The sequence below is a fragment of the Geotrypetes seraphini genome, chromosome 5 (genome assembly GCF_902459505.1).
Source record: "Geotrypetes seraphini chromosome 5, aGeoSer1.1, whole genome shotgun sequence".
NCBI classification, from domain to species: domain Eukaryota; kingdom Metazoa; phylum Chordata; class Amphibia; order Gymnophiona; family Dermophiidae; genus Geotrypetes; species Geotrypetes seraphini.
Window position 1 is genome coordinate 243762883 of NC_047088.1, and position 26858 is coordinate 243789740.

Genomic DNA, 26858 nt, shown 5'->3' on the forward strand with positions numbered 1-26858 from the left:
GAGCGTTCCAGTTCTCCATCACTCTCTGGGTGAAGAACTTCCTTAAGTTTGTATGGAATCAATCCCCTTTTAACTTTAGAGAGTGCCCTCTCGTTCTCTCTACCTTGGAGAGGGTGAACAACCTGTCCTTATCTACTGAGTCTATTCCTTTCATTATCTTGAATGTCTCGATCATTTCCCCTCTCAATCTCCTCCTATAGGTCTTTTGTCTCTCTTTTTTTCATCTTCACCTCTACTCCTTTGCCCCATTCCCGTTCGGTTTGTCCCTCCCGCCTTCCTTTTTATTTCATGATGTATCCTTTTACCATTTTTCCCTTTTGTGTCATGTATGTCAGTCCCTTGTGTTTTATGAAAATTACTTTGTACATGTCCCCTATTTTTTATATATAATTGTATACAATTTGTATGGAAATTGCTTTGGCTTTTTAAGCGGTATATCAAATAAAATAAAACTTGAAATTTCTGGAGTCTACCTTTGAAGCTCTTGCTCTTACTATGGTTGTAGGCCGCCTAGCAGTACTGTCCTATGAACAACTTTTAAGATACATAATATACCAAGGGCTAGATTCACTAACCTTCCGATCTGTGTCCAATCTGTGGGTGATTGAAGGCAGGCCGACCGATTCACCAACCATCTTCTTGCAAATAGGGACAATCGGAGGCACACCCCCAATTGACTTCATGGCCATTGTTTTTGACCAATCAAGGACTTCCTTAGACTCCTCCCTAAGGAAGTCCCTGATTGGCTGAGGCGCCCCCAGGCCCCTCCCAAGGGAGAAGCCCAAGGCACCTCAGGCAATCAGGGTCTTAGGCCCTACCCTGTGCATCACATGATGCACCGGGGCAGGTCCTAAGGCCACACTTCTCATTGTCGGAGGCCTGGAGCAGGAGGGACTGAGCATCACTTCTGCTCCCAACTATTTAAAGGTATAGGGATGGAGGTGGGTCTGACCGGGAACCGGGAGTGGGCGTCCCTTGGGTGGCAGGAGGGAGTGGGAACCCTCCTGCCATAATTTTAAAAGCGAAAACAAAAAGGCAACCGAGTCACATCAAGGTTTGTGTGAGGGACGCTCAGGACGCCAAAATTGGCTCACAACTTACAAACCAAAGTGGAAAAATATATAATATACGATATATAATTATATATAATACATTATATTATATTATAGGGTGCTCTCAGTGTGAACCCTCAGTGATAGGAGCACAGCTCCGACACTTCACTTCTGGGTCAAGGCGGTAAGCCTCCACCCACACACCATCATCGAGCACCCTAAGTGTGCTGAAATCAAACAAATCAACCAATCAAAGTGAGTAAATCAAACTCAACCTGAGCGACCCCCACACAAACCCTGCCAGCCAGACCCCCCAAGAACGCACAACAAAATAAAAAAAAAACATACAATAAATGTCGAAAAAGTATCAAAAGAACAAAATACTTATCTGAAGCTATCTCACAGACTGAAAAATGCAAACAACCGCGCCAGGAGGAGAGGTTCAACCGCGCTGGTTTCGGGAGGAGCCCTTCTTCAGGAACCTGACCCTTGACGGAACACGAACAAAGAGGTCGGCTGGAGGGCGGGGTGCCCGAACAGAAGAGCACGCCGCCTAAAACGAATCTACAGGTGACGTCATGCACAAACCAACCAATCATACAACCCAACCAATCAACCAATCACACACAAGGGCGAAAACCCACCCATCCATACTCAACATGCAAACTGAACAGAAACCAATTAAAAAGCCTCAGCCAAAGAACCCCCCCACACACACAAACACACACTGAAACCCAAGCTGTCATCCAGTCAGGTTGCGTCAATCGCTGCCTGTGGGGCAATTCCTCAGGATTCGTCGTATCTGTTCATCTTTGAGGGAGTACAAGGCTCAAGCGAAGTTATTATCTCAGCGCTTTAAGGCCCGCGGCTATCCTGAGTGGATCATCAGAAGAGCGTACCGTAGAGCTCGCTATGCTAACCCTGAGTTATTACGGGCTCCTGTTATCAGGCCACCTTTAGATCAGCAGGTGTGTGTTATATCGTTTTCCAACCAAGCCCACCAGATAGCGAACATTGTGAGAAAGCACTGGCACATTCTGGGTCATCATTCTGTTTTTAAGGAGGCTCCCTGTATAGCTTACGCCCGTCCTAAAAATCTTAAGGACTTATTGGCTACAAGGAGTCGGGCTCATATTGGGGGCAGTCATAAACCATGCGGGCATTGTGATATGTGCCCTTTATCTTTGTCTATTTCCACCTGGCAACATCCCCGGACTCAACGTACTTACTACCTCAGATCTCAAACGTCTTGTGATTCTGAATGGGTAGTTTATGTCATCATCTGCCCCTGCGGGTTGTGTTATGTGGGGCGGACCAGTAGAAGAATTAGGGTCAGACTGCAAGAACATAGAAGTCGGATTCGTACTGGATCTCATTCTGCCCCCCTTGTACCGCACTGTGCTGAACTTGGTCATCGATTCACTGATCTGTTTTGGTTTGTGCTTGAGCAAGTCCCTTGGGATTTCAGGGGGGATAGACAGGCCCATTTGAATCTCAGGGAACAATATTGGATTTTCCAATTACAATCTGTCCATCCCAACGGCCTCAATGAAGGCGTGGAATGGAATACCATTGTTTAACAGGGCCATTTGGATTTCATTTGGGTCTTGGGTTTCAGTGTGTGTTTGTGTGTGGGGGGGGGGGGTTCTTTGGCTGAGGCTTTTTAATTGGTTTCTGTTCAGTTTGCATGTTGAGTATGGATGGGTGGGTTTTCGCCCTTGTGTGTGATTGGTTGATTGGTTGGGTTGTATGATTGGTTGGTTTGTGCATGACATCACCTGTAGATTCGTTTTAGGCGGCGTGCTCTTCTGTTCGGGCACCCCGCCCTCCAGCCGACCTCTTTGTTCGTGTTCCGTCGAGGGTCAGGTTCCTGAAGAAGGGCTCCTCCCGAAACCAGCGCGGAGGAAACCTCTCCTCCTGGCGCGGTTGTTTGCGTTTTTCAGTCTGTGAGATAGCTTCAGATAAGTATTTTGTTCTTTTGATACTTTTTCGACATTTATTGTATGTTTTTTTTTTATTTTGTTGTGCGTTCTTGGGGGGTCTGGCTGGCAGGGTTTGTGTGGGGGTCGCTCAGGTTGTTTGTGTTGAGTTTGATTTACTCACTTTGATTGGTTGATTTGTTTGATTTCAGCACACTTAGGGTGCTCGATGATGGTGTGTGGGTGGAGGCTTACCGCCTTGACCCAGAAGTGAAGTGTCGGAGCTGTGCTCCTATCACTGAGGGTTCACACTGAGAGCACCCTATAATATAATATAATGTATTATATATAATTATATATCGTATATTATATATTTTTCCACTTTGGTTTGTAAGTTGTGAGCCAATTTTGGCGTCCTGAGCGTCCCTCACATAAACCTTGATGTGACTCGGTTGCCTTTTTGTTTTCACTATTTTAGGATTTTTTCGGCAAATCCGGAGTGTATTGTTGTTGATAATTTTAAAAGCGGCATTTAAAGGTACGGGGAGGTGTGGGCCGGTGTCATTGGCGAGTTTGCGATGGCAGGAGGAAGTTGGCATCCCTCCTGCCATATTTATTCATTTGTGCACGGGGAGGGGGTGGGAAGCTTGCAATGGCAGAAGAGAGTTGGCATCCCTCCTGCCATATTCATTCGCTTGTGCACGGGGAGGGGGTGGGAAGCTTGCGATGGCAGGAGGGAGTTGGCATCCCTCCTGCCATATTCATTCGCTTGTGCACGGGGAGGGGGTGGGCAGCATCGGGCCCGATGGCAACGGGTTTCTGTGCGGGGGAACATTTTTTGGTTCAGGGAGGGGGGCACACTATCAGGTTAAAACCACAGGCTTGCAAAGTTTTGCAGAATATATTAAAAAGGAAAAATTCCTTTTTTATACTGCTAAAAAGCATTGCAAGCCCGTGGTTTTAAAGGGCAGGAGAGTTGGCAAGGGTAGAAGCGACTGGTCTTCAGCAGTCGCTTCTTTTCTGATCAGCAAGCCCAGTTGATGTTGTATAAATTGTTTAGTGAATCGCTGCCTTCCAAAATTTGCATGCGCTGATCAGATCGGGTGCTGATCGGGAGGAAGATTAATGAATCGGGTCAGGAACGATCGGTTTGCTTAGTGGATCTAGCCCGTAGTGGTCAGTGCTATCAAAATACTGTGCCAGGTTTTCTGAATGAGAATACCAGATATTTTTCTTCATAAATCAAGGGGCTTTTTTAATAAACCATTGTAAAATGTGCAGTTGCTGCAGTTTTATAATGCAGTGCCTACTGGATGCGTTCCCACTTTTTTTTAATTGCAGGTTGTGTGTTAACATTCGGATTAATGTGCAGTATTCCTGTCTTAAGAAGGAAGCACGCAGTTCCTGCAGTTTAAGAAGTGATAAGTAGCCCCACGTTAATTCTGTCGTTGGTGAGGCCCCACTTGGAGTACCGTATTTTCACGTAGATAACGCGCACATGGGTATAGCGCGCGGGAAACCGAAATATATGTAAAAAAAATTTTATATACCGCGCACACCCGTATACCGCGCATGCTGCCCCGACTCTCCCGTCGCAGCCCTACTCTCCTTTCGCCCGCCCCGACTCTCCTCTGGCCACTCCGACTCTCCTCTCCCCCTTGAAGTCCTGTCCCCACCCTGAAAGCCTGATGCCCCCCGACGTCCGATTCACCTCCCGTAGGACCGCTCGCACCCCCACCCCAAAGGACCGCTCACATGCACTCCCTCCCACCCCCCCCCTGCCCCCACCCTGAAGGACCGCTCACACCCCCACAGCCTCCCGACCCCCCCCCCCTCATCATGTAGAAGCTCCTACCGGTGTCCTGCTGCTTCCTCTTCCGGCGGTCCGCCCTTTCTCTGATGTCAGAGAAAGGGCGGGACCGCCGGAAGAGGAAGCAGCGCAGACGCAGGGCTCACAGAAGGGCCGGGACCGCCAAGAGGAAGCAGCAGGACACCAGTAGGAGCTTCTACATGATGGGGGGGGGGGGTGCGGGTGCGAGTGCGTGCGAGCGGTCCTTCGGGGTGGGGGTGCGTGCGAGCGGTCCTTCAGGGTGGGGGTGCGAGCGGATTTCGGGGGGGGGAACTATGTAAAAAAAAAGTTGTAAAACGTGCTCACCCGTATAACGCGCAAGGTTATGCACGGTTTGTAAAAATCGTGTATAACACACGCATTATATGCGTGAAAATACGGTATTGTGTTCAGTTTTGGAGACTGTATCTGGCGAAGGACACAAAAAGGCTTGAAGCGGTCCAGAGGAGGGCGACGAAAATGATAGGAGGTTTGCGACAAAAGACGTACGAGGAGAGACTGGAAGCCCTGAATATGTATACCTTAGAGCAGTGGTTCTCAACCCTTGCGGTTTTATGGAGAGAAGTGGACCAGATAAGTGCACTTTATTACCAAGTTTTTACAACGGACAAATTTTGGATAAGTGCGATGAATGAAAATGGTGCTCTCTTATCTTTGATTGAGAAATAAGCACAAAGAGCTACGTGGTAGCCATTTTCTGAGCACTATATTACAATAATATTAAAGAAAAACAAATGCTTTTGAGAAAAGATAATGAAATAATTTTGTTCTGGGACTGAGAGAAATGGCAGTGAGCAATTGACTGCGATTCAAAGACCTTCCCATTTTCTTAAAAAAGGATGAAATACTGATTTTCTGTCCTGTAAGGGTCCAGAGAAGAACGCCTAAAATGGTTAAGGGGCTGGAGGAGTTGCCATACAGTGAGAGATTAAAGAAAAGAGGAGACTAAGAGGGGACATGATTGAAACAGTCAAGATAATGAAGAGAATAGACTTAGTAGATAAAGACAGATTGTTCACCCTCTCCAAGGTAGGGAGAACGAGAGGGCACTCTCTGAAGTTAAAAGGGGATAGATTCCGTACAAGCATAAGGAAGTTCTACTTCACCCAGAAAGTGGTAGAAAACTGGAACGCTTTTCCAGAGGCTATTATAGGGGAAAACACCCTCCAGGGATTCAAGACAAGTTCCTGCTAAACCAGAATGTACACAGTTAAGGCTAGACTCATTTAGAGCACTTGTCTTTGACCTAAGGGCCGCCACGGGAGCAGACTGCTGGGCACGATGAACCAATGGTCTGACCCAGCAGCGGTAATTCTTATGTTCTTATGTAAGTTAGCCAGGCCCCAGTCATGGGACATGGGCTTGTCATGCCACTGGGGCTTGCAAGCATCTGTGAAGCTGAAAGCTATGCCATCAGTAGTTTCACTACCATCAGGGCCTCCTAAGGTGGACAGGTTTCAGCAGAGATGTCAGACTAATGATGTACAACCCATCTGGGCAGCAACAGATAGGCAGTGTTGGAGGCGGAGGATTGTGTTTGATGCAGCAACAGAGACAACATTGAATGTATACTGGGCAGAAGAAAGGACCGGCAATCTACTTCTGTATTCTGCCACAAAAACTTGATGATGTTCATCAAGTCACTAGGATTCCAAACAAGTTAGCCAGTACCATGTGGAAAATGTGCACATTACTCAAACTTCAATAGGATTAATAAAATTAGCCAAAGCAGTGTGTGGTGCAGTGGTTAGAGCTACAGCCTTAGCACCCTGAGGTTGTGGGTTCAAATCCTTCACTGCTCCTTATGACCCTGGGCAAGTCACTTAATCCCCTCATTGACCCAGGTATACTAGATAAGAGTTTGAGCCACCATGACAGATAGGGAAATATGATAGAGTATCTGAATGTAAACTAGAGAATGACATGGTGACAAAATTCATCACTGTTCCCGTCCCTGCGGATAATCGCGGGAAATAATCCCATGTCATTTTCTAGTGTCTATTTCAACCTCAGTCCTTCTACACCAGCATTCTTCAAAGCAAAGCTTGCGGGTCAGTGGTTGTGGCCATTCATACTCTGATTCTTATGTGCACCAAGGATAATGAAGCTATTGTGACATCACTGATGTGATTAGTTCTTAGGCACTAGTGGAATGAGGCATTATGACATCACAATATCTGCTCTGGATACCAGAGACTGTCATTCTGTAGTGTCTATCTCAACCTCAGTCCTTCTACACCAGCATTCTTCAAAGCAAAGCTTGCGGGTCAGTGGTTGTGGTTCTTATGTGCGCCAAGGATAATGAAGCCATTGTGACATCACTGATGTGATTAGTTCTTAGGCACTAGTGGAAAGAGGCATTATGACATCACAATATCTGCTCTGGATACCAGAGACTGTCATTCTGTAGTGTCTATCTCAACCTCAGTCCTTCTACATCAGCATTCTTCAAAGCAAAGCTTGCGGAGCAGTGGTTGTGGCCATTCATACTCTGATTCTTCCCTCTCTCTTTAAAGAATAACATGAAGATGGTTTCCCGCGGTTATCCACGGGGACGGGAACGGTGATGAATTTTATCACCGTGTCATTCTCTAATGTAAACCATGTAGGATATAAATGGTATATAAATAATTAAATAAATAAAAATGTTGCTAGTGCAAGTTGAATGATGGCAGAAAGTGCTAGTCTCTGCTTCCCAAGGCCAGAAATTGCAGTAACATCCTGTCAAAGGATTCTTGCTACATTTACACACACGCTTTTCTGAGTGTAATTGTTTTGGCATGGTGCTCTTGGCTAACTGCGACAAGGTATAATGTTATACGAGTACAGTAGAACTATCTACTTTCAGAGATGCTTCAGAAGCAGATCAGCGTTTCATCGGTTATGGTAAACTACAGTTCTAAGTCTAAGCAGGTGTAAAGTCATAATATCCACAATGTAGGAGAAAAAATCTGTGCGAAAATGCGCTATGTCAGAAATACTCATCTTCCTCCTGTCTGTCTCTGCAGGGTTTTTTTTTTATTCTGTTAAAAGAGAAATGCTAATTTGATTAACGCATAACATCCATGTTACAGTACAATGAATCAAGCTTATGGTAATTCCACTTAATCTTATTTAGATGTCTGGCTGTATTTTAGCTCTCAAATGGCTGAAAACTGAGAGCACACAGCAGCTGCGAGAGCTCTTGAAAACTAATTTCCTCCCATCAGAAATGGCTGAGCAGAAGATGGCTCTAAAAATAAGTGATTTTTCATGTCCTTTATAAAATCTTCACAAACATAAGTTTAAGATGGTCACTAGAATTTTGATAGAGTGAAATATCTCTTATTGAGACATCAATAAGTGGTACACGATATGTCATTTTAAGGAACACGAATCTTTTCTAAAGATGTCCTATCTGTATAATTTTTCAACTTTTTTTACACCAACTTTTGGCTGTTGGGCGTAGGTGATCTTGGAACCTGCAACCTTTTATTGGCTGAAGTCTGCAGAGATTTGCTATTGTTTTCTGCAATTTGCAATATACTGTCTTGGGTAGCAGTGGCATAGCTTATGGGGAGCCTAAGTCCCTTCTGGAGATACCCAGCCCCTGCCAGCCAAAAATGTGTCCTGCGTGAGTCTCATCTGTACTGCTAGAGCGGCACTCCAGGATGTAGGCATGCATCATAGCACTCTTGGACATACTCAGAGACCCCAATGAGTTCTAAAACAGCCTGACCTTTCTAAATTTCTGAAATCTAAAACATAAGACTACCCAAAACAGATTATCACTGTATAAGCTTTATTGGTTGAAAATTGAGTTTAGAATCAAGTATAAATTATTGCTACTGGTTTATTCAAGTATGCAAGGGTATACTCCACAATATTAAGGCGATAGAACTTTCGCCTTCCAAGCAGCCAAGTTGAACCCATGGCTAGCCCAGATGATACTCGAGGCCCCCACTTACCTTGCCTTCAGAAAACTACTAAAAACTTACCTATTCAGCAAACACAACCCTTAATATTCCGGCCACCCCACATAACACTTACCCCACCCCTGCCCCCTTCCTCCTTCACCAGACCCTCCCTTCCACACTCTCTACTTCCCTTATCTAGTTCGACCAAACCTGCAATTTCTGTTATACTGATGTAAATCTTCCCTTCATTGCAGACAGTTGTAAATCGCTGTAATTTCACTGCTGACTATTGTAAATCGTAGTAATTTATCGTAAATCTGCTTCAAATTTTGTTGTAAATCTGCTTGTCAATGCAGATCATTTGCTAATTGATGTAAACCGCCTAGAACTCACTGGGTATGGCGGTATATAAGAATAAAGAATAATAATAATAATATTTGATGGATTGCATATCACCCTATGTTAGGATGCAAAAGCTTTGCTCGGCAACGCAGCAAAACCTGGCTATACCATCTAGAAAGGAGCTAAGTTTGCAGACGGTGAGAGAAAAGGTTTTTTCATGTAGTGGTCCAGAAGAGTGGAAAAAGCTTCCATCTTTCATTAAACAGCAAAAGAGTTTGCAGGCCTTTAAGAAACTGTTAAAACGTCATTTGTTCTGTTGTATGACATATACAGTATGACTTTATTGGCACAGCTATGACTATTGGTGACAGGTCAAATGCGCGCAAGACAACAGCGCGCGGACAAAAATGCGAAGACAATACCGCACGAGACAATTGAGCGTAAGGATAACTCAGCGCAAGACATTTGAGCACAACGATAACTCAGTGCAAGACAATTGAGCGCAACGATAACTCAGTGCAACGACAATTCAGCGCACCTGTGGCGAACGAAGGGCACGCGCACGTTCAGGACGTTAACACGTGATCACATCACCACGATATCAGTATGGTTCCCTTGCCTCTTTTGCGTTTTGAATATTAGTCACGTGAATGCATTTTCGTTACTATGGTTACGTTTCCTCTTTATATATGTGCTCCGAATAGCCCGCCCTCCTTTCGCTGCCTGACCGTGTCCGTTATAGGCAAAGATCTGGTTTTGCTAGAACTTGATCTATAACGAATATTTGTCTTGCGCGAATTTCACTCACCTCTGGTGAGAGCAACACTACTTCCAAATTTCTTCATTTGCAGGTATGTTTATATTTTCGGTTCACGCACACGCGGACCATATATTTTTATGTCACTACTTTTGACAGCTATATAAGATGCGCGCTACACAATCGCAAGAAAACCGAGGGTATAATAATAAAACTGACTGTTCAAATTAAAGATTTGTTGATTTCTTCATTTACAGGTATGTTTACATTTTCGGTTTGCGCTCAGTTGTCTTGCGCTCACTTGTCTTGCGCCCGTTTGTCCACGTGCTGTTGTCTTGCGTGCATTTGACTATGAAGCATGACTATTTTATGGTATGTTCATTGAGCTGATCCTTTTGGGATAGGAGGATTGTCTGGTGATGTTAATGTTATCATGTTAGTTTGTCATGTAATTTGGTGGTGTCAATTTTAATTTTTGTAAAATAATTGAAATGTCATTTGTGTATATTTATGAATGTGTTGATGTACTTCGCCTTGTAAAAGGCGGATTATAAATAAGCCAATCCAATCCAAATATACTGGGTTAGATCAATGGTCTATCTAGCCCGGTATCCTGTTTCCAACAGTAGCCAATCCAGCTCACAAGTACCTTACAGAAACCCAAACAGTAGCAACATGTCATGCTACCACTTGCAGAACAAGCAGGGGCGGCTTCCCCATGTCTATCGGTTCATAGACAACGGCGCGAAAGACAAAAGCGCGCGCCGACAATTGAGCGCAGCGCGGAGGCGTGCGCCGCACAAAATTACAGTTTTTAGGGGCTCCGATGGGGGGTTTTCAAGTTCAAGTTTATTAGGATTTTATATACCGCCTATCAAGGTTATCTAAGCGGTTTTTACAATCAGGTACTCAAGCATTTTCCCTATCTGTCCTGGTGGGCTCACAATCTGTCTAACGTACCTGGGGCTATGGAGGATTAAGTGACTTGCCCAGGGTCACAAGGAGCAGCGCGGGGTTTGAACCCACAACCCCAGGGTGCTGAGGCTGTAGATTCAACCATTGTGCCACACACTCCTCCCCGTGGGGGGTTTTGTTGGGGAACCCCCCCCCCAGTTTACTTAATAGACATCGCGCCAGCGTTATGGGGGGTTTGGGGGGTTGTAACCCTCCACATTTTATTGTAAACTGAACTTTTTCCCTAAAAACAGGGAAAAAATGAAGTTTTCAGTAAAATGAGGGGAGTTACAACCCCCCCAACCCCCATAACGCCCCCACAACGCGGCGCGATGTCTTTTAAGTAAAGTGGGGGGTCCCCCCCCATGCCCCCCCGTCGGAGCCCTAAAAACAGTCATTTAGAATGGTACGTGCCTCCGCGCTGCGCTCAATTGTCTGGGCGCGCTTTTGTCTTTCGCGCCGTTGTCTATGAACCGATAGACATGGGGAAGCCGCCCCTGCTTGTTCTGCAAGCAGACGATGGACTTTTCATCCAGGAGCTTGTCCAAACCACTGTTAAACCCAGGCACGCTAACCACTGTTATCACATCCTTCCAACAAGTTCCAGAGCGGAACTATTCTTTGAGTGAAAAAAAAAAATATTTCTTCCTGTTTAGAAACATAGAAATAAGATGGCAGATAAAGAAACAATTAGGGGGACTAGCAGGCTGCTCCCCACATGTAAGGGTAAACTCACAAAAAGTCCACTCATTAACCTGGGCGCATGCCATGCAATCCACTCTTTTTAACTTATTGATTTGGCTCAGTACATCTTCCAAGTTCACCAAGATTCCTTTAAGTTCCTCCGCATCATCACCCTTAAACCATTTCTGGTACAAGTAGATTTCTTACATCCACTATTGCCTTGTTCTTGCCTCCGTACCCCTGTTGCTCATTGATATTTGTATAGTTTGGGGGGGTTTAAAATGTTTTTTTCCCTTTATTTTACTTGTGAACTCGCTCAGGAATTTGATAAGCGACAGAATCAAATTTTAATAAAAACTTGAAACTTGATGGTCCTACAGATTCCCTCACAAGTTTTCTGCTTCTGACGAGTTTTTGTCTTTCTGGCAAGTTTCTCTTCATCTTTTTTTTAACCTTCTTTATCAATGCTTTGCTTCTAACTTGCCAGTGTGTAAGTTGCTTCTTATTTTCATGAGGCCTATTTACCAACTACACATTTTCCATGGTAAACCCCATGGTTAAGGCTTCTTAGGTTAGGTTTTAACCCATAAATGCACCCAATGCCAAAAAATTAAAATAGCTATTTCTCCAATAAACACTGGAAAACACCACTCCCTTCTAGCTCTCTCTCACCCATTCCAGCCTTTCCTTGTATCCTTCACCCGGTTTGTATGCCTTTTCTGTGCTAATGACTTGAGTCTTTAGAAAATGTATATGGAAAATAGAAAAAAGTGTAATCACACAAATGTCTACTTAAGAACATAAGAACAGCCGTACTGGGTCAGACCAATGGTCCATCAAGCCCAGTAGCTCGTTCTCAAGGTGGCCAATCCAGAGCAAGCAGTGGCTTCCCCCTTGTCTTTCTCAATTACAAACTATGGACTTTTCCTCCAGGAACTTGTCCAAACCTATCTTAAAACCAGCTACGTTATCCGCTCTTACCACATCCTCTGGCAACACGTTCCAGAGCTTAGCTATTCTCCGAGTGAAAAAAAATTTCCTCATATTGGTTTTAAGAGTATTTCCCCGTTACAATCTTTAAAAAAAGGGTGTCAGGTCAAAAGTACGCCATGACAAAGGCGCGAGCAGACAACTGCGCGCAGTGCAGAGGCGCACGCCGAAGAAAAAGACTGTTTTTAGGGGCTACGACGTGGGGTGTTGGGGGGAACCCCCCCACTTTACTTAATACAGATCGCGCCGCGTTTTGGGGGGTTTGGGGGGTTGTAACCCTCCACATTTTACTGAAAACCTAACTTTTTCCCTGTTTTTAGGGAAAATGTTACGTTTTTACTAAAATGTGGGGGGGTTACAACCCCCCAAACCCCCCACAACGCTGCCGCAATATGTATTAAGTAAAGTGGGGGGGGGCCCCCAACAAAACCCCCCATCGCAGCCCCTAAAAAGTCTTTTTCTTCGGCGCGCACCTCCGTCTTGCGCTCAGTTTGTCGGCGCGCGCCTTTGTCTTCCGCATTACTATCTATGAACCTTAAAAATACTCATCATCTAAATATCTTTTTACATATATACTTTTCATGACAGCAGATAGCATACCTATGTTAAATGAATGATTGGCTGATGAAAACTTTCCCATCCAAAACTTAAGTTGTCTCTCCAAATATAAGTTAAGTTTGAAATTTTATTGTTTTCGAGTTCAAATTTTACAAGAAATAATTTTCACTTACGTAAGGCATGAAAATATCAACAAATTATTCACTGCCACCTCAAGAAACCATAGTTAGTTGGAAAATAAACACTTAAATTTACAATTTATATGAATAAAAACCCATGTTAGTATGCAACAATGTAAGCATTTTAAATTAGAAAGATGTTCTGTAAAATGTTTTAAATAAACCAACCATTTTCAAAGTCAGAGGATTAAATCTCCTGCTAAACCACCCCAAAAAATAAAAACTCTGGAATTGGTCTCTGGTACAAATACTTTTTCAGCAGTTAAGTCAGAGGAAGGAATTCAACAAATTGTGTCAAAAATTTGGTGCCAAGCCAACTGAACGCTAAGCACTATTTTATAAAGGGAACATGACTTTCACGGAATAGCATTGTTTGGATCTGGTACTTACCTGCTAAAATTAATCTGCAAATACTGGCACCCAACTTAGGCGCATTTCAGGCAAATTCTAAAAGTCCATGTGCAACTTTTTGGAACATCCCCGACTCCTTTCCCTCCTTCCTTTCCAGCTGGCTACCATACAAAAAAAAAAAAAGACTTGCTGAGGAGCCAATGCCCTTTCCCTCCCTCCCTTGTGAAAAATTGCTTCCAAACCAGATTCTCCTTCCCTCCAAAAATAAAATCCCTCTCCCCTTCTTAATTGCCCATATGCGGAACAGTGCCAGCTGGAGATACTCTCCTCCCTATCCAAAAAATATTCTGTCTGTTGGGGGAGAGGGGGGAAGGAATTCAAAACCCAAGATTTCTCTGGGTAATTCATAAACACTAGAGAATACTGACCCATTAGAACCAGCTTATAACCATAGTTCAATATGGATTTATTTGACAGGTAAGTAATTTTCATAGTCAGGTCCTTAATAACGTCATCTTAAATTCTATGCTCTCTCCAACATAGTGGTTTCTGCAGCACATAATGTATTAAAGGGATATAAGAGTCATGTACAGAACAATAGAAAGAGAACAGAAATGTGAAAAAAGTTCATGCAGGAACAACCCCTCCCCCCCCCCCAACAACATTGCTCTATATCTTTCGACCAGGACAGTAACCTCTATAATAAAACCCTAAGCGCGCATGTGCACTTACGATGCTGTGATCCCTGCCACCGTAATGTGTGCTTCCATGCACACTGCCTGCCTTCTGCCCAGATCTCCGATGCCGGCTGACTTTCTGCGCTGCCGCTGCCGGGACACCTCTTCTCACCCCCAGACCAGCAAATGCAGCAGCCGCGGTTTCATCTTGCAGCTGCGGGGCATTTGCTAGGCTGGCCCACTTCGATAATGCGAGGTGGGCCGGCCTAGCAAAAGCTCCGAGGCTGCCCGCGCTAGTGGATGCTGGACAGGGGGAGCAGGGAAGGGGTGCTGCTGGACAGGGGGGGAGGTAAAAGGAAGGGAGAAGGGCTACTGCTGGACATGGGGATCAGGTAATGGGTGGTGATGGACAGCTGAGGAAAGAGAGAGGCAGAAAGAAAGAAAGACAGACAGCAGCCAAGGAGAGAGAGAGAAAGAAAAAAAACACAGCCACACACATCTATTCTAGCACTCGTTAATGTAACGGGCTTAAAGACTAGTCTGAATATAAGATGAAATGGAAATCATGGAAATGCCTGTTGGGATAAAGTAAAGCCACCAATTTTTTGAAGTTCATTCAAAGAACAGGTGATAAAAAATTTACATTTCCATAAAAGGAAAAAAAAAATACACCATTTCGATTGTGGAAATACATAAAACAATCTTGGAACATAATTGATAAATGTTTCTTTAACTTCATTCACTGAAAGGAAATACTTGTTTGAGATCAGAGTTTACCTTCAGTAAGGAAAAAGCATTACACACCAAGAAAATATGTCTGCCCAATTTATTTCTACCTGAGCAAGGAATCTGAATAAAATGAGGTGTTTTTCTTCATTTATTTTCATCATCGGTTGCTTTTGAACCCAACTCTTTAATCAACACAACTGCATCCACAGAGCCATGTTCCTTCATGTATCTGCATTCAAACCAGTCAGAATGAAGCAACTCGTGGTGCTGTGCAAAACGCCCAACGACAGGGTCCAATTGAGCAACATCACCACACTGAAACTGGATTGGCTTTGTAAGCTCTGTAGTCTTCTGCACAGAAGAAGGCTAACTCTGTTTCATTCGCTGAAAAAAAAAAAAATTTTTAACAGGTCATTAGAACTGCCATACTGGGTAAGACCAAAGGTCCATCAAGCCCCGTAATCTGTTTCCAATGTTACAATAAATTATGCAGTTGAATTTCCTGCAGGTGGCAAAAATCACAGGGATCAACAAGATAACTGCATGGAATTATTAACCTTGTCCTTTAAGTGCCACCTTCAGGATCCTAGACAATCCGCACGGCAAGGTTTGTTTGAACACACTTTTTCCCATGCCAACATTTTAGCTCTGGTCAGAGAAAAAGCAAATTCTTTATCTTTAACAAGTGTTCTCTCTAGAGCAGTGTTTTTCAACCACTGTTTCGCGGCACACTAGTGTGCCGCGAGATGTTGCCTGGTGTGCCGCAGGGCCGCCATCAAGGCAGTACTACCAGTCCTGCATTCAGGGGCCCGGAGCTGACAGGGGGCCCGAGGCAGGGGCGCCAGTAGCTCGCCAAGGCAAAGTGAGTCGATCACCCAGGACTCACTTTGTCTTGGTGATCTAATCTATCGAGCCGATAAGTCTTCTTCTCCCCGACGTCATTTCTGCAGTCGGAGAGGAAGTTCGGGCCAGCCAATCGCTGCCTGGCTGGGCGGAACTTCCTCTCCGATTGCAGAATTGACGTCAGGGAGAGCATGTGTCGGCGTCAGCTTTGGGGCCTGTTATCCATTGGTGGGTCCTGTTCCCCGATGGCAGCGGCAGTGGCAGTGGCTTGGGGAACGGCAGGGAGAAAGAAAGAAAGGGGGCAGGCAGGGAAACAGACGGAAAGAAGAGAAACAGAAAAAAAGAAAGAAAGGTCAGGGAGAGAGGAAGAAAAAGTTGAGGGAGGGAATGAGGTGTGGAGGAGAGAAAGCATACAGGCTGATAGAAGGGAAGAAAGATTGGATGCACAGTCAGAAGAAGAAAGTGCAACCAGAAATCACCAGACAAGGTAGGAAAAATGATTTTATTTTAAATTTAGCAAAGTGGAGGCAGTATTACCACAGTTTTCAAAGGAATTTGCCCAAATAACTTAATAGTTAACTGGGTAAATTCCCAGAGATGAAAACTTCCCTTCACTTACTATGCACAGTTCTGAATTTATATCTGCTGTCTATATTTTACAATATGGTCACCTTTTACTAAACCGCAATAGTGGTTTTTAGCGCAGGAAGCCTATGAGCGTCAAGAGCAGCGCTGGGCATTCAGCGCAGCTCCCTGTGCTAAAAACTGCTATTGTGGTTTAATAAAAAGGATGGAGGGTATATTTGTCTATTTTTGTATGCTATAAAAACCAAATACAGAGAGAGACTGAGAGCTGTTGACGAAGAGCTACGTGTGTGTCTTTCTTCGATTCCAGCCAGAATATCAGCTTTGTGTTCAGCCAAACAGGCCCAGGTTTCGCACTGAATAAAGTATTTTATAATTTTTCACTATTCTGTTTACTTAATATTTCATAATAAAGTAATTATAAAATACTTTCTTTGTGTTTATTTGATTCCTATTCAAGAGAATTACTTTATATATAGTCAATATAGGCACAGAATTAAATTTTTTTACATTTTCTAATGGTGGTGTGCCTCGTGATTTTTTTCATGAAACAAGTGTGCCTTTGCCCAAAAAAGGTTAAAAAACACTGCTCTAGAGAGCCAGTCACACGCGAGGCCACATGACCAAGCATCATAATGAGTGAACCAATATTTCCAGAGCTTTCTAGAATATAAGAATAGACTTACTGGGTCAGACCAATGATCCATCTAACCCAATATCCCGTCTTCACGGTGGCCAATCCAAGTTATAAGTACCTAGCGAAAATCCAAATAGTAGCAACATTCCAGGGCTACCTATCCAGGGCAAGCCTTTCAACATGGAAAGTCCTGAACAGATGCAGTAGGAAGCCTCTAAGCTGCTCTCGGGTCCCATATAAGCAAGCTTAAAAAAAGGGAGAAAAAAAAATAGGAAGAGGAGGTAGATAAAGTTGTATAACTGCCGTTTTCAGAAGACATCTGTTACAGGTGTGCAGCTTTGCTTTTCTAAAAGACATAAAAATCAAGAGGACACCATAATAGCCCGCAGTGGGTTAAAAAACAGGGTGTTTTTTTTAAGGAAATCACCCTCTTTTTAAGATTACTGGCAATGGGAAGTCAATCTGACTCCATAAAAATAGGACAAAAAAGTGGATGCTTCCCCTTATAAAGAACCCTGGAGGATAGACAGTCTAAAGATACTGCAGTAACAGAAGATCATATCCAAACAATGTGATGTGAAAGCATGGCTTGAACTCTCCATGGCAGCCTTGCAAATCTCCTTAAGGGGAGTAGAGATTAAATTGGCAAATGACATCCATCACCATTGACATGAACTTCTAAGGTCAAGGTACAAGAGAAAGTGCTGCTAATCAAACAGTGCCGGGCAAAATTACAACTACAATCTATCTCTTCGCCCCCTTAAATTCCCCCTTCCTTCTACCCTCGCTTCTCCATTTTTAACCTGTAATTAAACTACTGTATAGTCTTTGTATTGTCCAAGTGTACTCCACTGTGAATGTTTGCTTTAGGCCGTTCTGAGTGATTGGGAGGATGGGATAGAAATCGAATTAAATAAATAAAATGGTAGAAACAATTATAAAAAATAAAACTGTGGAACACATAGACAAACATGATTTAATGAGACTGAGTCAACATGGGTTCAGGCTGGGAGATCTTGCCTCACCAACTTGCTTGACTTCTTTGAAGGTGTGAATAAATATGTAAGTAAAGTAAAGTAGTGTATCTAGATTTTCAGAAAGCTTTTGACAAAGTTCCTCATGAGAGGTTCCTGAGAAAATTGAAGTGCCATGAAGTGGCAAAGTTCAGTTGTGGATTAGGAATTGGTTATCAGATAGAAAACAGAGGGTAGGGTTAAATGGTCATTTTTCTCAATGAAGGAGAGTATTTATTTATTTATTTAAAATTATTTATAACCCACCTATCCACAAATCTAAGAGGGAACAATGGCGTGCCACAGGGGTCTGTACTGGGACCGATGCTATTTAACTTATTTATAAATGATCTGGAAATTAGAACAATGAGTAAGGTGATTACATTTGCAGATGACACTAAACTGTTTAAAGTTGTTAAAATACATACAGATTGTGAAAAATTGCAGGCGGACCTTAGAAAATTGGAAGACTAGGGGTCCAAGTGGCAGATGAAATTTAATGTGGACAAATGCAAAGTAATGCACATTGGGAAGAATAACCCGAATCACAGTTATCGGATGCTAGGGTCCACCTTGGGGGTTTAGCGCCCAAGAAAAGGATCAGGGTGTTATAGACAATACAATGAAACCTTCCACCCAATGTGCGGCGGTGGTCAAAAAAGCAAACAAAATGCTAGGAATTTTTTTTAAAAAAGGATGGTTAACAAGGCTAAGAATGTTATAATGCCCCTGTATCGCTCCATGGTGCGACATCATCTGGAGTATTGCGTTCAATTCTGGTCTATTTCAAGAAAGATATAGCGACGCTAGAAAAGGTTCATAAGAAGAGCGACCAAGATGATAAGGGGGTGAACTCCTCTCATATGAGGAAAGTGTAAAAAGGTTAGGGCTCTTCAGCTTGGAAAAGAGATGGATATGGGGAGATATGATTGGTCTATAAAAAGCTGAGTGGAATAGAATGGGTACAAGTGGATCGATTTTTCACTCTGTCAAAAATTACAAAGAACACGGGACATTCAATGAAATTACAAGGAAATATTGTTAAAACCAATGGGTGGAAATATTTTTTCACTCGGAGACTAGTTAAGCTCTGGAACGCATTGCCAGAGGTTGTGGTAAGAGCGGAGAGTGTAGCTGGTTTTAAGAAAGGTTTGGACAATTTCCTGGAGGAAAAGTCCATAGTTTGTTATTGAGAAAGACATGGGGGGAAAAAACAAGATGGCGAATTGAATAGGAAGTGCTGCGAGCAGCTCCGGTTTCTCCTTAATCTTCTATTTCCTAAGAGAATAATCCTCTTCAACTTATGCCTAAACGAAGGGGAAAGCAAGAGCTTACCCTGCAGCTCTTGTTTCTCCGTTGGTGGGACCTATGGATCGATTTGCGGCTCCAGGTTTGTTGTCGGGATTGGTGTCTTTGCAGCGGAACCAAGCAAAAGAAGGTGAATCACTCTCTCTGCCTGAAGCTGACTTCTCTTTGAGCACCAATGTTCGGAGAACCCCCCCATGATGCCAGTGGCACTGCTTAGTAATCTCCTTGAGTCTTTTCCCAATAAGGATTTTCTGACTCAGGCTGCAGGGGTAGACGAGAGCAACCGACCGCTGAGACTGACAACGTAGGGTGTTGCAGTTAGCACTCTTTTTGGGTTGTTCAGTGAAGTGGAGAGAAAGCAGCTGGAGCGAGCTGAACCCATTCAAGAAGAAACTTTATTGCAGTTCAGTAAGTCTTTATTGCCTACTAAACCATCACATATTACCGTACTTTAGACTCAATTTGGGACGCTCTAATGAGTTTGGAGGCTTCCTTCTCTCAGAAATTATCCACTGTAATGACTCAAGTTCAATTCTCTTCAGTTAAACTAAATGGATTTGAAAACAAGTTACAAACTTTAGAGGCAATGGAAATAGAAAATTTTGAAGCTTAAAGAGGGACAAGTGGCTTTGATTAAAAAAAATAATAATTTGTTACAAAGGAAAATTGAAAATTTAGAAAATCAACAGAGATTAAAAACCTTGCAAAATTGCAAGCCTCCTTCTTTAGCACCACTTACGGTGTTTAAACAATTTCTGTCTGAAATATTGAAGATTCCTGAGCAATCTTACCCTTTGGTTTCAAAGATTTATTATCTATCACCTTATATATTAAAAAAAAAAATCTATGGAACAACTGAATGCAGAAGGATCAGCAACAGTTTTTGATAATTTAAACTTAACTCAAATACTTGAGAATGAAAATCTAGAGTTGCAAACTGCTACATTGAGAGTAGATTTTGTGTTACAGCCTGATAGAGATTGGATATTGAAAATATTTTTTCAGCATCGCTAAGAATTCTCCTTGAATCACAAGATTGGAGTTTTTCCGATATTGCTAGACAGATTCAGAGATGGCGTCAGGCTTTTTTGAAGTTATGCTCTAGTTATTCCATTAGGTGGTTTATTTTGGCTCAATTTTCCTTGTAAATGTGTTGTTAAACTACAATCAGTGAAGTATGGGATTTTTTTTTGAGCCTCAACATTTTAAGTTCTTTTTTGGATTCTAGAATGCTTCTTGCCTCTCATCCAGAAGAAATGGAACCTCATTTATCTACTCCGTAAATCAAAGCCTTTGGTACTTCCATTCTAAAGTAGGGTTTGATTTAAAAAAAATATGTTTTCTTCTGGAATTGTGCCTTGTTTTTCCCTCTTTGTTGAGGACTTGAGAGAGATTTGTATAAGTAATTTCTATTTTCTTTTTCTAATTTGAAGGATAAATACTTTTTCTATTATATTAATTTCATTTAAAAAATGTAATTAATTCCTTCAAGAAATATATTGTTCATTTCAATCTTTGCTAATTCAAGAATTGTCTTGTAAAATATATTAAAATTATTGGAAAAAAAAAGAAGAAAGACATGGGGGAAGTCACTGCTTGCACCAGATCAATAGCATGGAATGTTGCTACTCCTTGGGTTTTGGCCACGTACTAGGGACCTGGATTGGCCATTTCCACCACCACCTCCATCAGCAGATTCCACATATCTACCATCCTTTTTGTAAAGAAGTATTTTCTTACATTACTCCTGAGCTTATCACCTCTTAACTTCACCCTATACCCTCTCCTTCCAGAGTTTTCCTTCATTTGAAAGTCAAACACTGTCTTAGAAAGAAACTTGGGAAGTGTGTGTAAACCCCTAAAAACTCAGATTTAAGAAGAAAGACAATTCTACACCTCTCTTCACAATCTTACACAAATTAGGAACTTTCATTCCGGTCTATTATTCAGTTAGTAACACAAGATAAAATCCCCCCTTGAAATGAGCCAGAAGGTATAATAATTTAATACTTAGAGGATCAGTAGACTGTTTCACAGAACACTTTACATTCTCTCTGATGACCCATCAAAATGCGTGACTGAAGAATTAAATTTTTTGCTCTGCTTATGTTTAATGCATGAGACTTCAAGAATATGCAAAGTAAGAGGCACAAATTAGCTTCCACAGCAATACTTTCAAATGCTTCTAATTATTCACAGGGGGACAGGGCACAGCTAAAGGACCCCTGAGTTTCAGAGCAGTCACACTTCTTGCAACCTTGTGGGTCAAGGACTTCATCTTCTAAACTATGAAGCCAGAGGCATGATTAATTCACAACCGAGCCCAACCTGATAGAGAGACTTCGACATTACTTAAACATGGAATTCATTTCAGGAGACAAGCCAAAAGAACTTCCACATCTGCTTCTAAGAAAACTGAACATGAAGTTGATGCTTTTGTACGTTTTTCAAAAAAAAAAAAAGTGTTTCAGAGCCTTCACCAGAGTGAGATGAAGTTCTTTGCAATTAATGCTGAAATAACCTAGTTGTTGGAGTAACAGGCTGGGAATCAGGAGATGGGGAGGGAGTGAAAAAGATATTTAAAACAAGGCAATGGATCACCAGGGGTGAACAGATGATAGACTGGAAACGATCCGAGATGCAGATACAAAACAAATCAGCAGAACGGCAAAGTATAAGTTTATTGAACATATTTAGAATGATACTAGAAACAAAACCTGGCATGGCCACATTTCGGTAAATGCCTACATCAGGGGTTAAGTCAGGAATGGAAGAAAATCATTAAGGGGAAAATTCTATAAAAAGCGGCTAAAGTTAGGCACCTAAATAAATAGGGGCCTAACTTAATTGGTAAATTGGTTTCAGATAATAATAACTTTATTTTTTTCTATACCGCCACAATCTTACGACTTCTAGGCGGTTCATAGACAACCCCGCGGAAGACAAAGGCGCGCGCCGACAACTGAGCGCAAGACGGAGGCGCGCGCCGAAGAAAATTACAGTTTTTAGAGGATCCGACAGGGGGTTTTGTTGGGGAGCCCCCCCAGTTTACTTAATAGAGATCGCGCCGGCGTTATGGGGGGTTTGGGGGGTTGTAACCCTCCACATTTTACTGTAAACTTAACTTTTTCCCTAAAAACAGGGAAAAAGTGAAGTTTCCAGTAAAATGTGGGGGGTTACAACCCCCCAAACCCCCCACAACGCCCCCACAACGCGGCGCGATATCTATTAAGTAAAGTGGGGGTGTTCTCCCCCCATGCCCCCCCGTCGGAGCCCTAAAAAACAGTAATTTTCGGCGGCGTGCACCCCCACGCTGCGCTCAGTTGTCTGGGCGTGCCTTTGTCCCGGCGCGCTTTTGACCTGACACCCTTCTAGGCGGTTTACAGTGAAGAGAGCTGGACAATCAGCGAATTACAGAATGCAAATAGCGAAGATGTCACTGAACAGTCAGCGAATTACAGAATACAATTAGTAAAAATACACATTTTTCTCAAAGTTATCAGCATGGTTAATAGTTTTAAAATGGTATCTGATTAGGAGATAAATCTATCGAACAGTGCTGTCTTAATTTCTTTCCGAAATGCGCCGTAGGTCAACCTGGCTCCGTTGATGTAATTGCCTAGCCAGGTCTGCTGTTTACGAGCTTGAAACTTAAAAGTTCTGTCCAGAAAGGACCTGTATTTGCAATCAGTGATCCTTGGATAGGCAAAAAGATTGCAATTTATTGTAGCTCGAAATGTGGTAAGAGATAGGTCGGGGCCATTCCCCACACCCGTTTAAAGCAAAAGCAAGAGAACTTGAACATTAGATAGATTGTGTGTGAGCTCACTGGGACAGACGGGGAAAAATGCTCAAGTACCTGAATAAATTCAGGTAAAGCGTTCTGAGCTCCCCTGGGAGAACGGTATAGAAAATTGAATAAATAAGCTTTAACAAGCTCATAATTGGAAAAAAAATTAAAAAATTAATTGGGAGATGGGCACAATTCTACAAAAGATAGGCGCCTATCGCATGGCATCTAATACCAAAGTAAGTGTGTTTAGGGGGCGGAGAAGGAGTTAGGCACCAATAGATGCAATTCTCTAAAGGGCTTAGGCACCTATAATGTTGGCCTTTAAGACCCTGGCCTACATTACTGGCAGCTAAGTGTTTACATTTACATGTTACGCCAGCTTTGAAAGATGCTCACTGGTTACCCGTGACGCACCGAATCACCTACAAAAATCATCCTTTTGTCATTCAAAATAAAATCTTCTCATCTGCCGTCATATCTCCACAAACTTCTTATCCCTCAGTGCTCTACTCGAACTTTGAGATCTTCAAATCAAAATCTCTTATCGATTCCTTCTATAAAAGAATTTTATTACACACGCAAAATAAACTTTGCAGTAACTGCCCCGACATTGTGGAACTCCCTTCCACAATCACTTCGTGACGAACAAAACCTTGACAAATTTAAGAAAAACTTAAAAACTTTTTTATTTCGAGATGCATTCTCTTCCACTTAATTTCTATCCTCTTAAATTCTTTTCTATCTAATTTTGCTCTTTTATAAACATTCAATATATCTTATCCCCATCCAACATGTTTTTTTCCCTAACCCCTCTTTCTCCTTTTCCTATTTACAATGTAACTTTACCCATCCATTCCCTCTCTCCTCACTGTCAAGTCTGTCTTGTTATTGTTTTTAATGTTCACTATACATTATTTAAATTATTTAATACTTTTTGGGTTTTTTTCAATTGTTTCTACTCTTATCTGTCAATTTTTTAAATCTAATGTAAACCGTCCAGATATTTGCTTGATGGTCGGTATATTAAAATCTAATAAACTTGAAACTTGATTTACATTAGTGATTTCTATTCCGCCATTACCTTGCGGTTCAAGGCGGATTATATCCAAACTAAAACAAGAATTACATTCAAAATTTGAAGGAATAGAATAAGCGATGACATAAAATTTTTAAGGTAATAAAAACGTTGGGTAAAGAGTTACCAACGGGAAGTAGAAGTCTTTAGGAGATAAGAATAGGGTGAATTATGGGGTTTTAGATAATGTTTGGTAGATAGAAGAATATTAGAGTTCTAAGGGTAAATAGAGTGTTGGATGTTGGGTTGGGATTGGTTGTGCTGGATAGGTTTTATGTGTTTTTTGAAGAGTATGGTTTTAATGTCTCTCCTGAAGGCTTTGTAGTCTGTAGTCGAAGATAACAGAGTGGTGATTTGTCTGTCCAGTTTAGCTGCTTTGGAGGCTATTAGGTTATCATAAAGTGTTAAGTTAGGCGCTGCCCAGCGTGATTCCGTAACGTGAGCCTAAGTGTGATTTGACAAGCAATGGGCATCTAACTTTAGGCGCCTATCACAGAATCTGGCCCGAAAATCCCACAGAGCAATATGACAATATAATGCTCCAATCTTAATGCGCTGGCAGCCTGAACTTGAAAAATGAAGCAGTTCTAAACTAATGCAGGTATTTGCCAAGCCATGGCCACGTTAGGTTTTGTTTCATTCTATCCACAATACATGTATACTTTTACTTTGCCTTACTGGTGGTTTGATTTATACTAGAGAATGACACGGTGGCGGTTACCCGCGGGTAACCCGCCAAAACGGTGACCAAAAAAAATGGTTCGGGGACAAGGCAATTCACCACCCCGTGGGGGCGGTGAATGGTAGCACAGGGCGGTGAACCATCTGGAACGTGCGGTGAACGAGCGACAGCCCACTCTCTCCCGCCGGCCGGCCAACCATGCATCTCCCTCCCTCCCTTCTTTTCCCTTACCTTTTCTTGTTAAAACGCGCGTTTTCTATAAGGCTAGGAGCTGTATTACAGCCAGAGCCTTGAAGTCAAGTCGCGTTGCACACTGGAAAAAGTCTCCTCTGACGCAACTTCCTGTTTCCGGTTGCATCGGAGGAGACTTTCTAGCCGGCAACCCGATGCGACTTCAAGGCTCCGGCTGTAATACAGCTCCTAGCCTTATAGAAAACGCGCGATTTAACAAGAAAACTATATCGCAAGGTCAATAACATGGAGGTCTGCGAAGATCTCCAAAAAGGTCTGACAACACTGGAAAAATGGGCCAAAAAGTGGCAAATGAGTTTCAACATAGGGAAATGCAAGGTCATGCATATAGGGAAAAAAAGCCCGATGTTCACTTACAAAATGGGGGGATCAGCGCTAGGGGTGAGCGACCTTGAAAGAGACCTGGGAGTGATGGTAGACACAACATTGAAGGCGTCGGCGCAGTGTGCCACGGCCTCAAGGAAAGCAAACAGAATGTTGGGTATCATTAAGAAGGGTATCACAACCAGGACAAAGGAAGTCATCCTGCCACTGTATCGTGCTATGGTGCGCCCGCACCTGGAGTACTGTGTTCAGTTCTGGTCACCGTACCTCAAGAAGGACATGGAGGTACTTGAGAAGGTCCAGAGAAGAGCAACTAAGCTAATAAAGGGCATGGAGGACCTCTCATATACTGACAGAATGAAAAAGCTAGGGCTTTTCTCCCTGGAAAAGCGGAGACTTAGAGGAGACATGATAGAAACCTTCAAGATCATGAAGGGCATAGAAAAAATAGACAAGGACAGATTTTTCAAATTAAGGGGATCAATAAGTACAAGGGGGCACTCAGAGAAATTGAAAGGGGAGAGGTTTAGAACAAACGCCAGGAAGTTCTTTTTCACACAGAGGATGGTGGATACATGGAACACGCTACCAGAGGATGTGATAAACAGGAGCACGCTACAGGGGTTCAAAGAAGCTTTGGATAGGTACTTGGAAGACAAAGGGATTGAGGGGTACAGATAAGAGTAGAGGTAGATTATATGGATGGGATTAGAGGTAAGTTACAAAATTAATCAGGGACCACTGTTCAGGCACTAGGCCTGATGGGCCGCCGCGGGAGCGGACCGCTGAGCAAGATGGACCTCTGGTCTGACTCAGCGGGGGCAACTTCTTATGTTCTTATGTAAGGGAAAAGAAGGGAGGGAGGGAAATACACGGCTGGCCGGTGGGAGGGAGCTGCTTGACCGTGTGAAGGGTGCTGAGGGTGGGGGGATGGAGAGGAGAAGACGCTGAAGACGGGGATGGGGCCGGGGCGGTGAAAGAGACAATGGGGCGGTGATGGGGCGGTGAAGGGGACGGCAGAGACGGGGACGGGGCGGTGAAAGGGACAGCGGGGACGGGGCAGTGCACAGGATGGTGGTCCAGGGACGGGGACATAATTTTTCCCCGTGTCATTCTCTAATTTATACCTCCAACTGGGATCCTTCCCAAAGTCTGGGGGGGGGGAGGATGAAATCCTGCATCTCTCACATGAACACATCACTTTATCCAATCTAATCTAATCTGATCAAAGATAGCATAGTCAGGCACTTAGACACGCATGACCTGATGAGAGCCAGTCAACATGGATTCAGGAAAGGGAAATCATGTTTGACGAACCTACTTCAATTTTTTGAGACAGTGAATAGACAAATTGATGGTGGAGAACCAGTGGATATTATATACTTGGACTTCCAGAAAGCGTTCAACAA

The 26858-nt window shown here is 43.0% G+C and overlaps 1 protein-coding gene across 6 annotated transcripts in view; it reads right to left on the reverse strand.

Moving 5' to 3' along the window:
• Positions 1-15017: 15017 nt before the first annotated feature.
• C5H2orf76 (chromosome 5 C2orf76 homolog) overlaps positions 15018-26858 on the reverse strand; it is a 78902-nt gene continuing 67061 nt past the window's right edge. For all 6 annotated transcript variants that reach the window (XM_033945961.1, XM_033945963.1, XM_033945958.1 and 3 more), the window contains one exon: positions 15018-15321. In XM_033945961.1, the coding sequence (XP_033801852.1) occupies positions 15245-15321 (77 nt within the window). In that variant the 3' untranslated portion in view covers positions 15018-15244. The remainder of the gene's footprint in view (positions 15322-26858) is intronic.